General features: G+C 55.1%; 3 protein-coding genes across 3 annotated transcripts; 1 reads left to right on the forward strand and 2 right to left on the reverse strand.

Moving 5' to 3' along the window:
• Positions 1–2,975: 2,975 nt before the first annotated feature.
• BDW47DRAFT_108166 (putative TBC domain protein) lies at positions 2,976–4,620 on the forward strand. The gene is made up of 3 exons (XM_024813170.1): positions 2,976–3,416; positions 3,473–3,927; positions 3,989–4,620. Exons 1-3 carry the CDS (start codon positions 3,092–3,094, stop codon positions 4,595–4,597), a joined length of 1,389 nt encoding a protein of 462 aa, XP_024670634.1. The 5' UTR covers positions 2,976–3,091; the 3' UTR covers positions 4,598–4,620.
• A 1,130-nt stretch (positions 4,621–5,750) lies between these two features.
• BDW47DRAFT_108167 (cation-translocating P-type ATPase) lies at positions 5,751–9,659 on the reverse strand. The gene has a single exon (XM_024813171.1). It carries the CDS (start codon positions 9,100–9,102, stop codon positions 5,836–5,838), a length of 3,267 nt encoding a protein of 1,088 aa, XP_024670635.1. The 5' UTR covers positions 9,103–9,659; the 3' UTR covers positions 5,751–5,835.
• Positions 9,660–11,300: 1,641 nt separating this feature from the next.
• BDW47DRAFT_108171 (NADP-dependent oxidoreductase) lies at positions 11,301–12,703 on the reverse strand. The gene is made up of 2 exons (XM_024813172.1): positions 11,642–12,703; positions 11,301–11,584 (listed from the first exon to the last, which is right to left on the reverse strand). Exons 1-2 carry the CDS (start codon positions 12,464–12,466, stop codon positions 11,339–11,341), a joined length of 1,071 nt encoding a protein of 356 aa, XP_024670636.1. The 5' UTR covers positions 12,467–12,703; the 3' UTR covers positions 11,301–11,338.
• Between the last annotated feature and the right edge of the window lie 24 nt (positions 12,704–12,727).

The raw sequence follows: 12,727 nt of genomic DNA on the forward strand, positions 1-12,727 counted from the left end.
TCGGAGGAGGCGCTACTCCTGCGGCTAGTCGACGACTTCCTGCTCATCACCTCCCGCCCGGACCTCGCCACGCGCTTCCTAGAGACCATGATCCGCGGCCAGCCCGCGTACGGGATAACAGTGAACCCAAGCAAAAGCCTAGTCAACTTCTCTGCATCAGTCGACGGAAAGCACATCCCCCGTCTGGTAGACACCTCGCGGTTCCCATACTGCGGGAGTCTCATCGACACGCGCACGCTGGAAATCTACAAGGACCAAGACCGCCTGCTAGACGGGGAAGAGTCCGCCGCAGCGAATCTGTGCAACTCGCTAACGGTGGAAACGACGCGCGCGCCCGGCCGTGCCCTCCACCGGAAGGTGCTCGCCTCCTTCAAGCTCCTCATGCACCCGATGTACCTCGACACAGCGCACAATTCGCTCGCCGTCGTGCTGAGCAACCTTTACTCGAATTTCATCCTTTCGGCCATGAAACTGTACCGCTATATGCGGCTGCTACCGGCGCGGACGCAGCCCGGTCCAGGGGTCGTGGTGCGAACTATCCGCGATGTATCGCAGCTGGCGCATCGGTTGGTGCAGGCGCGGCGTCCTGACGGGGGTGGGAGGGCCTCCGGGGGGTGTACGGTGCCGCAGGCGCAGATTGCGTATTTGGCGGCGGCGGCGTTTCGGTTTGTACTGGTGCGGAAGCAGACGCGGTATGGGGTGGAGCTGGATTGGTTGGGGAGGGAGTTGAAGCGGACGAGACCGAGGGCGGAGGGGGCGTGGTTGCGGCTGGGGCGGGTGGTGAGGCGGGGAGGGGAGTTGTATGGAGGATGGCGGTTCTAATCACATGTACTGGGGTGAGGATGATGTCATGGGGTGGTAGGATATAGGGTATAGGTCATATGTGGTGTGTGTTGTATTGGATTATGTTATGATAGAAGAAGGGGATGCGATCTGTTATGGTGGCGACTGACTAGCGGGATTGGCTGAGCTAGGGTGGATCACAATGTAGGTGTAGGATTGAATCGAGGTGTATGTAAAAATGACATTCTCTTTCTGATTTGTTTCCGATGAGAAGTAATATAGTACCACTAATTCTATTGGAATTGATTTAATAATTGTCAATCTCCCATCGCGATGTCCACTATATATTGCAGTAATATAGTGATCTATAAATAGATCGATCGGGCAGACCCGGTGGGAGACCGAGAGAGGGAGAACCAGACCCAAGAGAGCACATACCACGGGACGAGAGTATGGGGAGAAAGGGGGAGGCGAATAACCATGTAAACATGACTCTTGATCCATTGGATATACGGAGCAGAGTAGGATGTAAAGTAGAGTCAGTAAAGTCGAGGAGAGGAAAGTAAAGAGAGGGTCCTCAGGTGTCTGTTGTGGCTGTGCATAAGGATCGTGGCTGGCCAGCGAACGGCCTCGTTCTGAAACACTAGATATAAACAAATAATATAGACTAGAAATATAAAAAGAGATGCAATCAGAATCGAGAAGACTGAATAGAATAATACAATCGAGAAGAGCAGGCTAGAACGGATCATCATCTCCGGATTCAGCACCACATGGGGCCTCAGGCTGCACTAGCCGCATCCATCGTCCTCCTTTTCTTCTCTCACTTCTTTCTCTCTTTCGCTTCTCTCTCTCTCTCTCTCACCTCACTCTTCTTTTCTTCTCTTGACCTCTCCTCCCTCTCTTCTTTTCTCTCTCTTTGTCTCTCGTTTCTTTCCTTCATCTCTTCATCTCTCACTCCCAATCCCATTCGTTCTTTCCCCCTACCCTCCTCCTCCTCCCCCCCTCCTCCCTCCCTGCGTCCCTCGCTTGTCATTCCTTTCCCCCCTTCATTTCGGCTTCTCCGGCCATAAGCCCCCCCAATACTCCGTACTAGCCCCCCCATACCCTTCGACTCCCTCGGTCTGTCTGGAACGGTAGTCTGCTGGCTTGCTTGGCTGTGCTGTGCTGTTTTTCTATTCCTCTTTGCAGCTTCTTTGCATCGTCCATCTACCCTCCATCCGACAACTCACCTCACGATCTCGTTTATGGCCCGACTCGCTATTAATTAATTCTCGTCTCTCGTTTACGCTGTTTCCTTCCTTATTTCTACTTCGACTCTATTGATCGATTAATCGACTATTATATTGCTTATTCGGTGTGTTGGTTCTGGTTACTTGGGGTCATTCGTCGCGCCGGATATAACATCACTTCGATCCCTTCCTATCCACTTGACCCCCGTCGGTGGATCGCCCAAGAGAGAAGCAAAATGACAACCCTCTGCACGACGCCAAACTCTCCCCCCGGTCTCTCCGCCTCCAAGTCCTCCAAATCCTCTTCCTTCCGCTCCTCCGACCAGCTCTCCGGCCCCGACGGCATCTTCGCCGACATCTCCAATTTCGAAGACATCGGTCTCGGCGATGATAGGTCGGACATTCAGTATGCGGATGGTGCGCCCCCCTGCGGCCGTGGTGGCATCCCCCGGTCGTCTACCGCTAGGCTGCAGGCCAAGTCGCCCCAACCCACCTCGCGCGACCTGACCGCCGCTCCCTCCAAACCCTCGAGGACGCCCTATCCGGCCCTACAGATCTCCCAGAAACGCAGCAACTCCCGCCTCCGCGCCGGGGGCACCCCCACGCAATCTCATCGCTCGCGATCCACCTCTCCCCTCCGACCCTCCGCCAACCTGGCCCCGTCCCCATCCGGCTCTGCCCGCAGTCCCTCCTTGTCGCCCGTCAACGCCCGCCCCCCCCTCAACCGGAAGCAGTCGTGGCAGCCCAACCGGAAATCCCTCAAGGATCTCGAGGAGGAATACCACGATTCCGACGAGGAATTGCCTGAGGATGCTAGTCTCTGGAACGTCCCCATCTCCCCGCGTCCCCTGCAGGAACGCGCCCCTTCTCGCGCCGCCAGTCCCAACGGCCGCAGTCCCGGCCGACGCCCGCTCCCCTTGTCGCACACCGACTCCCACCACACCCCTCTCTCCCCCGCCGCCCGCTCCCCTGGCTCCAAGCGGTCCAAACCCCCGGCCGCCGTGCGCTCCAGCTCCGCCGGCCCCGAACGCGGCCAGATCTCGCCCCGCAACCCCCGCGTCTACTCCTACAACAGCATGATGTCCGATCTGTCCGAGGAGGCCAAGATCATCACCGAGGCCCTCGAGTTCCACGCCGACGAACACGGCCGCCGCCGCGGCGAGGGGCTCCAGAGCGGTCGCTCGTCCGCTTCCAGCATCGACGACAAACGAGTCTCCAAGGGGATCGAGCTGCCGCCGGTGCAAAAGTCCAACATCATGATCGATCCCCTCCCCATCAGCAAGGAGAAGGAAAAGGTCCTCACCCGCACACGCCCCAGCTGGCTGCCCCCCAAGGACCAGAAGGAGGAAAAGCGGCATTTGAGAGAATACAAGCAGATGATGGCGCAATCGCGCGAGTCCGGTATGTCCTCCCCTCTTTTTCCATCCATCAAATCAGAATTGCTGACCCCGCCCCAGAAAAACGCAAGGCGGCCCGGGCCGTCTCGGCCAAATGTGAAAAGGACCGCACCCGCGAGGCGCTCCAGGAGATCTGGGATGCACACGTGTATCCCAGTTGGGACGCCGCTCTCGGTGAGGGCCGCACACGGGAGTTGTGGTGGCGCGGGGTGCCGCCTCGCAGTCGCGGGGCCACCTGGGAGCGCGCCATCGGCAACGAGCTGGCGCTCACCGAGGAGACCTACAAGAAGGCGTTGCACCGCGCCAAGGAGGTGCGGTCGGCGCCCGACAGCGACACCGGCGAGAGCCACAAGCGTATGCGCGAGTGGTTCGATGTCATCGACGCCGACGTATCCCGCGCCTTCCCGGACCTCCACATCTTCCAAGAAGGGGGGCCCCTGCGAGAAACGCTGGTCGACGTCCTCCAGGCTTATTCCATGTACCGCAGCGATGTGGGTTACATCACCGGTCTTCACGTGAGTTTCATTTCTCCCTCCACGATAACCTTATCACTAGCAGAAGCTGACCGGTGTGCAGACGATCGCGGCGTTGCTTGTGCTGCAATTTCCCTCCCCCGCGTCGGCGTTCTTGGCGATGGCTAATGCGCTGAATCGCCCCCTGCCCGTCGCGTTCCTCACCCTCGACCGCGGGGCCGTCAATCGGACGTACACGCTGGCGGCCGCGACGCTCCGCTACAAGTTCCCCCGCGTCGCGACCCACCTGTACGAGACCCTGCGGCTCTCGCACGAGGAGATCTGGGAGCCCATGTTCCGCTCGATGCTCACCAACGGGCTGGATCTGGAGCGCATCAGCCGCGTCTGGGACTGCTGGGTGTTCGAAGGCGACCGGATCATGATCCGCGCCGCCGTCGCCATCCTCGGCTGCCTGCAGACGCAGCTGGACGGGTTCACCCAGCCCGACGACCGGAGCCGGATAGCGGTGCGCGATATCCTCGGCTGGGGTCCGCGCGACGTCGGGACCAAATCCAAGGAACACCGCCACAGTGCGCCGGCGTCGTCGACGGGCGGGTTCGGCGGCGGACAACTGGCGCATGCCGGGGAGGCAGATTACTGGATCTTGGACTCGGCGGGTGATGAAGACGGGTTTATGCATCAAGTTCGGGAAGCGGGTAAGGTGCGGGACTAGGCGTTATCATCTTTCTACTTTCTAATTTTTTTTTTTTTTTTTTTTTTTGGCGCCATGATCATGCCTTGCTCTGCTTTTTGAATCCTCTACATCCCGACATTCCGTCCTCCACGCGCGGTTCGTGAGTTACCTACGGGTTTGAGTTCCTTCCTTCTTTCTTCTTTCTTTTTGTTTTTCTTTGATCTGCTCGTTGATATTCCCGCGTTTTATCTTCTCTGTCTCATCAAGATGAGTACACTCTTTTGTCTTAGTTTGAGTTCGGTTCGGGAGACGGATGGATGTATCTACTCTCCAATAGCCCAGATCATGTCCTTGGGCTCGATAATCACTAGTCACTATTATCATTATCATTATGCCATAAATTCAAACAAGCTATCATGTGTAGTTGAGCATGTATGGAATTGTAGCACTGATTGTGGTTTGTACATATTCGGTGAATAGGCAGGCGAATAGGTGGATATAGACAAGTAGATAGATACCATTCCATATTCTGCTCTCAGTGGCGAGATCGACGAAAACAGTCAAATACCTCTCTGCCTTGAAAGGGACGCGACCAGTTCGTTACAAGCACGCACATGAACATGAACATGAACATAGGGAGCTGAAACCAACTGGCAACAGTGTGTATGAACCGGTTGCATGTCTAACTCACTGTTCTATTGAAGTGTTTCCTTTACTGTAAGCATCATCTACCTACCTATCTATCTATCTATATATCTGACTAACATTCTTTACACACATGTATGTTACGAAATGGTAGATAAAGTTCCCGCTAAGCTTTTGTCGGCATTGGCATTCATTAGCCTTAATTAGTCTTAGCTGGGGTTTGTCTTATCCATCTATGTATCATCTACTAACTGTTCACGACTCTAGTTAGGGAGGGCTTATGATGTAAATGTGGGATATGATTTTCAAACGCGTAGGTAAATAAATATACTTGGTTGTGGACTTGCTTCTGGGTCACTAGTATGGTGCTTTGTGTGGATTATTTGTTGATGTGGGTGGATTGTTGTGAGCTGATAGATTGTGCATACCCCCACCCACTTATGCACCTGGTCTCCTGAAGATCGGGCGATCACTTTTCTATCTATGTAGTGATCTACTATCTCCTCTGTAGTATGTACCTTACTATATACTACTGTATGTACTGTTATGATTCTCTTGATAATGTTGAGATTTGCTAAATCTGTACTACCGACAAATAGATAAATGTATGTCCATCCACCCCACCCACAAAACTACCACGCGATCCGCGCAATCACACTCCCCGGAAACACCCTCACAACCAACTTCCTCAACTCATCCATCAACAGGATCCCCAGCGCCAGACCGAGCGGAATAAACCAAAACTCAATCGGCACCGACGCCGTCAAAAACAGCCTCTGGATACCCGGGACCTCCGTCACGAAGATGGCGATCGCGAGAGACACCGCCATCGCGAGCGGGAGCCACGGGTTGCGGCGCTCGCGGCGGAAGGGGTCCGCCTGGAGGATGGACATGCGCTTGTTGCGGACGGAGAAGATGTTGCCCCACTGCAGCATGACCAGGCTGACGAAGTAGACGCATTGGCCCGTGTTGTTGAAGTGGGTTAGCTCGGCTTGGGTGTAGCCGTAGAAGCCGGCGGAGTAGTTTTCGAAGGCGAAGACGAGGGCGTGGAAGGGGATGCCGGCTTTTCTGTACATGTAGAGGAAGAACATGCTGTGCGCGCAGAGGGTCTCCATGACGCCGGTGAAGAGGTAGGCTTGGTTGTAGATTTTGAGGTTGATGAGGTGGTCTTTTTTGGTGTTGCGGGGGGGCATGCTGAGGAGGTCGAACTCTTCTTTTTCCATGATGAGGGAGAGCGAGAGGAAGAGGTCGGTGAAGACGCAGATTATGATCATGAGGAAGGAGCTGAGTGGGAGGGGGACCCCGATGAAGACGTTCATGAGGACTGGCCAGATCTCGGACCAGCTGCCTGCTGGGAGGAGGTAGGCGATGACTTTCTGCAGGTTCTGGAATACGAGCCGTCCGAGTCGGATGGCTTCGGTTATGGAGTCGAAGCGGTCGAGGAGGACCAGATCGGCTGCCTCGATCGCCACGTCGCTGCCTGTCACGACTGCGATTCCTACGTCTGCTGTGCGGAGGGCTGGCGCGTCGTTGACGCCGTCGCCGGTTACCGCCACGACGCCACCCCGGGCCTTGAGCTCTTCCACGATGCGGAACTTCTGCTCCGGGGTCGTCCGCGCGAAGACGATCTCTTCGTATTTGTAGATCGTGTCCCAGTGGTCTTCGGCCAAGGATGAGATGTGGGATCCGTCGAGGAGGAGACTGTGTCGAGAGCGCGCCGCCGTCTGCTTTTCATCTGCGCCGAGGTCGTCCACGGTGTCTGGAGGGGCTTCGCCGTTGAAGATACCGACATCGGTTGCAATGGCCGCCGCCGTCAAGCCAAAGTCACCCGTCACCATGAAGAACCGGATCCCCGCGCGGCGGCAGTCCGCGATGGTCTGCGCGATCTCCACCCGGGGAGGGTCGATGATGCCGAAAATTCCGATGATGGTCAGGTCTTGCACGCCATTGGCCAGGATCTCTTCGTTCAGCTCGTTGGTCCCAGTGGCGGCGCGCGGGGTGTAGTTCCGCTGGCACAGCACGATGACGCGCTCTGCCCGCGTCGACAGTTTGGCTTGATATGCGGAGAATTGCTCCCTGGCCTTGTCGTCCAGAGCCTTGATCTGGTTGTCACGACCGCAGCGGTATGACGCACATTTGGGGAGAAGGACATCCGGGGCTCCCTTGACGAGCAGGCGGTATCCTTTGGCCAGAGCGGGATCTTTGTGCACGGTGAGCATCCACTTGTTCTTCGAATTGAACGCGATTTGATGGATCCTTTCATATGGCGCAAGATGGTCTTGGCTCGCAGGCTGCATTGTCTCCGCAAACCGTAGCACAGCAGCGTCAGTGGCGTTGCCAATGACTTCCCGGTCCTTGATGGGCAAGGCAGTCGTCCTCGGGTCGAAGAAGGCATCGTTGCACAGAAACGAGCCTCGCAACAAGTCCTGAAGATGCTCGGGCTGGTCCTCAAATTTCCCCTGGGGCCCGGACAGACTCAGGTCCACTTCGGCATCTAGTAGACCAAGCGATCTCACAGTCATCTGGTTCTGGGTCAACGTGCCTGTTTTGTCCGAGCAGATGATGTTCACGCAGCCTAACGTTTCCACCGTTGCCAGGCCCTTGGGAAGGATGTTGACCTGCTTCATGCGTCTCGCGATCATCATGAAAGTCAGAGCTACACCGACAGGCATGCCCTCGGGGATGAAGGCCACCACGCACCCCATCACGTTGGTCAACATCGTCACCACATTCATGAACTCGTAGTGGTCAACGCGCAGCCAACCGACCCAGGTGAACAGAATGAGAAGTACCAGGGTGAGGGTCAGGGCGATGATGATCATGACGAACCGCGTGATCTCCTTCTGGATAATCGTAGGTTTCTCCTTGACACCAACGGTGATTTTGGCGATGCGACCCATGACGGACCGGCTGCCCGTGAGGACGACCACGCCGATGGCATTCCCGTTGGTCACGCTGGTGCCCATCAAGGCAATGTTCCTAGTTTCGAGGAAGTTCGAGTCGGTGGAGTCGATTGCCCCTTCGATTTCATCCGCTTCGCCGGTAAGGATGGCTCGGTCAAACCGAACATCCCCGGAGCTTTGGAAGAGACGCATGTCTGCCGGGATCTTGTTACCGATCGAGATGTAGACGATATCGCCGGCAACCAGCTCGGTCGAGGGAACCTTGATCTGTTTCCCGTCGCGTAATACCAGAGCCTCCGAGGGGAGCAGGTTCAGAATGGAGTTCATCACCATCTTGGTCGACCAATCTTGGAAGGCGGAAAAGCTGGCTTGCAGGATGATGACGATGATGACGACAATGGCCATGGCTAACATGGTCGGGGACGGGGGGTCGCTCAGCGGCCTCCAACAGATGAAGAAGATAATGACACCAATCCATAGGATGGAGCAGAAACCCCCGAAGACATATCCTAGGATCTTCTTCAAATAGTTCTCCCGATGGTGGGAGATGACGTTCTTTCCATCGCGCTGGAGTCGAGTAGCAGCTGATGAGCTACTTAGGCCGACGCGACGGTCCACATTGAATTCTTGAGTCAGTCTGTCGATTCCAAGTACATGGTAATCCAGACTCTCAAAGTAATCCTGGTCGGAGTTTTTCGAGCTCTCGCTACGGGCTTTGAGAGTCTCCTCGGGGGCTTTTTGAGTCTCGGAGATCTGAATCGACAGGGTTCGGAACTCAATTGGGATACCGGCATTGCTGTTGCTTTGAATGCCCGCTCTCCCGCTTCTGGCGGTATCCCTGCTCAACGAACGGGGCCGACTGGGTAGCTGGGCCTGACCACCGCCAGTGAGGGTGGTCTCCGATGGGTCGTTGAATCGAATGTGGGTTTGACGGCCCAGTCGACCCGAGCGCTCATCGTCTCCCGTTTCCAGGTCTTGATCAGAAGGGTTTGCCATTGAACTAGTCTGGGTGGTGAGATGCACGTTCAAAGAGCAACGAAAGAAAGGACAGTATCAAGGCAATGTGACACCTGCTGAGATCAGACGGATCGGAGTGGAATTGAGCAGACGAGCAGAGGGTGGAAAAGAAGAAGACGTCCGGTCAATTGGGGGACCGGAGCGGACTGTTTATACCTCTGAGGAGGCCATTGCTAGCCGATCAAATCTATTGACTAGACTTGAGAAGGAAGGGCAACGCGAGAAAGAGTCAAGTGGGAAAAACGAAAAAAAAAAGAAAAGAATAGTCCTGGCCGAAATGAAACAATCAATCACGCTCTTCGCCTCCAAGGGCGGATCACGCTGGAGGATGGAGAGGAGAGAACCAGGCTGTGCAAGCCAAAGAGACTAAGGAGGAAACAGAAAGATCAACGAGGATGGATAACGAGCCATGGTACATTGTCGCCGTGGACGGATAGGTGGTAGTCAAAGGTGACGGTGGTGGAGTGGTTGAAAACGAGATGGAAGACGGACAGAGGTTGAGGGAATAATTCCAGCCAGACAAAGGGCCAGCCCATCAGAAATGACGGCGGATCCCCCGACCAATTTCCCTTCTGCTTTCGTTTTTTTCGTCGACTTCTTCCTCATCACGACTATACTTCAACTGGCGATGTCAAATGAGAGTTTCACGATCTCGATGCTGATTGGGCTCGGGAAATCCCCTCAGATCCCTTATGCTCAACGTGCGGCTTTTATCAGAACGAACCGTCGGAGTGTATACCATGCCCATACGGACTTCCCGATACGCCTCCATATGATTTCTCCACTTCCACGAGGCGATGGAATAGAATTCTCTTGGGGCATGCGACGTCGGGGAGCCGGGTTCGAGTCATCCACCACTGGCACCGTGGACAACTCGGTGGGTTGAAAGTACGTGAGTATCAAATCACTCACGCCACAGTCTAGATAGTTGACACCGTCCGGGAGAGGATTGAGCCACGAGATGACACTAGGCATCCACTTTCCAAACCGTACCATGTTGGTGGGAAGTGGGCGAGAGATTATTGGATGGTTTGGGCTATCTGTGGAAAGCATTCTGATAAGAATGGTTTATACTCTCCGTGACTTGAACTCAAAAAGCCAAACAAAAATAGCCAAACTCGTGGTCTGAAAGACTACCAGCATTCGCGCATCCCAAGTCAGCGCCATTTCCAGACACGAGGAAATCAAGGTCCCACTAACCGATCCAGGCGTCCAGCCACCGAAGCTATCGGCAATGAGATACGAGCTTGCAGAGAGTACCACCGGAAATCTCAATGTTTCCGAGACATGGACAAATAAAATTTGTCACAGCGTAAGACGCGATGTCGCAGCGGCACGGTCCACCATAGGGCTCAACGCAGCCGCACAGTCTCCGTCTCCCATGAGTGCACTGACACTTTCTGTCCACATAGGCGGGCCAGAAAGCGCCCCCCGTTTAGTGAGTGTCTTGTATTCATCATTGTAAACTGTCTGTGCACGGGGCTGAGAAAGCTAAGCACGTGGCGTAAGCTTCGACATAACCTGGATGGGAGTCTTAGTATATCTGCGTTCTGGTCAGGAACTGTATTTCCCTCCTTCTGCACAGAATAAGGTGCAGCTGCGTTGATGAAAACAGTTCTGAGGTACTACTATGACAGTATCAGACTGTTGAAATAGCATGAGTATCAGATCTTCCCTTTGGGGGTTCTCGGAAGACGTATGTAGAAGACTTACAGCCCGGTTTATACTTGGTATAACGGCGGAGGCATCTTCCATAGTAAGAGACAGCGAGGCGATGTCATCCTCCAGGTCATCAGCCAGATTATCGTTGATAGAGTCAGTCTGACAATGGCAAAGGGCCTATCTCCGGTGAGTGAGCCCTGAGAAGCTGTAGTGGTAGACGAGCTTAGATTATAGAATTGAAAGGTCATGAGAAAAAGTAGATCAGAGAAGAGGTGTGGCTCGAATCATCAAGAGGGATAGATGACCGTCAACGACAATACAGGTGTGGTGCTAAGAAGCAAGGAGTAATGAGATGAGGGAAATCAACACGCGCGGAAAATAGACGAAGGATACAGATACTGATTATACCTCATGCATGCCACACTCTGTACTTACTCCCCAAACCTCCCCAATTCTATGTATCACCCAGCATATGACAAGCAAAAGTACCACCACGCCATATATTTGTATCTAATATAAATCAAAAAGGGTATATAAGAAACAGCCTAGCCGTTCACAGCTTGGCCTTGCCTCCAAGGGCCTCACTAAGAGGCGTCACCTCCACCATCATTTTACCCGTATTAGCACCCTCGTACAGATTGACCAATCCCTGAGGCGCAGCCTCCAGCCCACCCTTGATAATATGGTCCTTGCGCTTGAGCTTGCCCTGCGCGAGCCAAGTCCCGAGATCCTGCAGCGCAGCGGGGTATTTCTTCGCGAAGTCGAAGACGATAAAGCCTTTCATTGTTACCCGTTGGGACTGCGATCTGTCAGTAGGTGACTTACTTTACGTATTGCAACGCAAGGGGAAACTCACAATAACGTTCATGAAGCTGGCCGGCCCGGTGGGATTCTTCGCATTATACTGGCTGATCGCACCGCAGATAGCAAAGCGGGAGTCGCGCGCCGCCCGCGAAAGACACGCATCCAGGATCTCGCCGCCGACGTTATCAAAGAACACGTCGATGTACTCCGGCGTCGCCTCCTTGAGCTGCTTCTTCCAGTCCGCATCCTTGTAGTTGATCGCGGCATCGAACCCCAGCTCGCGGCGCAGGAACTCGCACTTGTCCGCACTGCCAGCCAGCCCCACCACGCGCTTGGCGCCCTGGATCTTTGCGACCTGCCCGGCGACCATGCCGGTTGCGCCTGCAGCGCCGGAGACGACGACCGTGTCGCCCTTCCGCGGCTGGCCGATCTCCATCATCCCGAAGTAGGCTGTGAGCCCGGTCATGCCCAGCACGGACATGGCGTCTGTGGGCTGGCAGCCTGGCGGGACGACGACCTTTTGGGCTTCCTTGGGCAGCAGGGTGGCGTACTCTTGCCAGCCGGAGTAGGCGATCACCCAGTCGCCTGCCTTGTATTGGGTCTTGAGGCTGTCGCCGACTGCGACGACCTGGGCGATGCTCTGGCCGCGCATGACGTGGCCGCGCTCGACGGGGGCGATGTAGGATCGTTTGGCGGTTAGCCACTGGCGCATGGCGGGGTCGAGGGAGAGGTAGTGCGCGCGAACGAGAATCTTGTCGGCGGGGACATTGTCGGGGATGGTGGATGCGTTGAGCTTGAAGGTGCCGTTGGTCAAGGAGGGGTCGATGGCTGGGGAGGGCGTGTTGGCGTAAATGATCTGTCGGTTGTTGATGGGCATTGTGACTGTGGTTTGAATAATGAAATTCTTGATAATAGTGTTCGTACTGAGGATTGAAAGGAGGAGGAAAAGGACCTAAAAAAAGGTGTTGATGATGTTGTCGCTGAAGAGTAATCAAGGCCGCAGTCAGACTAATCGAACCTCGGATGTTTGTCCGCCAACCGAGCTTGATCTGGAGTGGAGACGGGCTTGGCGGGGAGATTTGCTGTGGGGAAGCGGTGATAAGCTTGCTGTTCCAGGCTATTACTCCGATCCCCAATC

Source organism: Aspergillus candidus, assembly GCF_002847045.1.
Source record: "Aspergillus candidus strain CBS 102.13 unplaced genomic scaffold BDW47scaffold_33, whole genome shotgun sequence".
NCBI lineage: Eukaryota > Fungi > Ascomycota > Eurotiomycetes > Eurotiales > Aspergillaceae > Aspergillus > Aspergillus candidus.

Excerpts from the sequence above, each read along its gene's own strand:
- BDW47DRAFT_108171 (XM_024813172.1), bottom strand. The coding sequence starts at position 12,466 with ATGCCCATCAACAACCGACAGATCATTTACGCCAACACGCCCTCCCCA. Across the intron at positions 11,585-11,641 it reads CCAGCTTCATGAACGTTATT|TCCCAACGGGTAACAATGAA; the intron begins GTGAGTTTCCCC and ends GACAGATCGCAG.
- BDW47DRAFT_108167 (XM_024813171.1), bottom strand. The coding sequence starts at position 9,102 with ATGGCAAACCCTTCTGATCAAGACCTGGAAACGGGAGACGATGAGCGC.
- BDW47DRAFT_108166 (XM_024813170.1), top strand. The coding sequence starts at position 3,092 with ATGATGTCCGATCTGTCCGAGGAGGCCAAGATCATCACCGAGGCCCTC. Across the intron at positions 3,417-3,472 it reads GGCGCAATCGCGCGAGTCCG|AAAAACGCAAGGCGGCCCGG; the intron begins GTATGTCCTCCC and ends ACCCCGCCCCAG. Across the intron at positions 3,928-3,988 it reads GTTACATCACCGGTCTTCAC|ACGATCGCGGCGTTGCTTGT; the intron begins GTGAGTTTCATT and ends ACCGGTGTGCAG.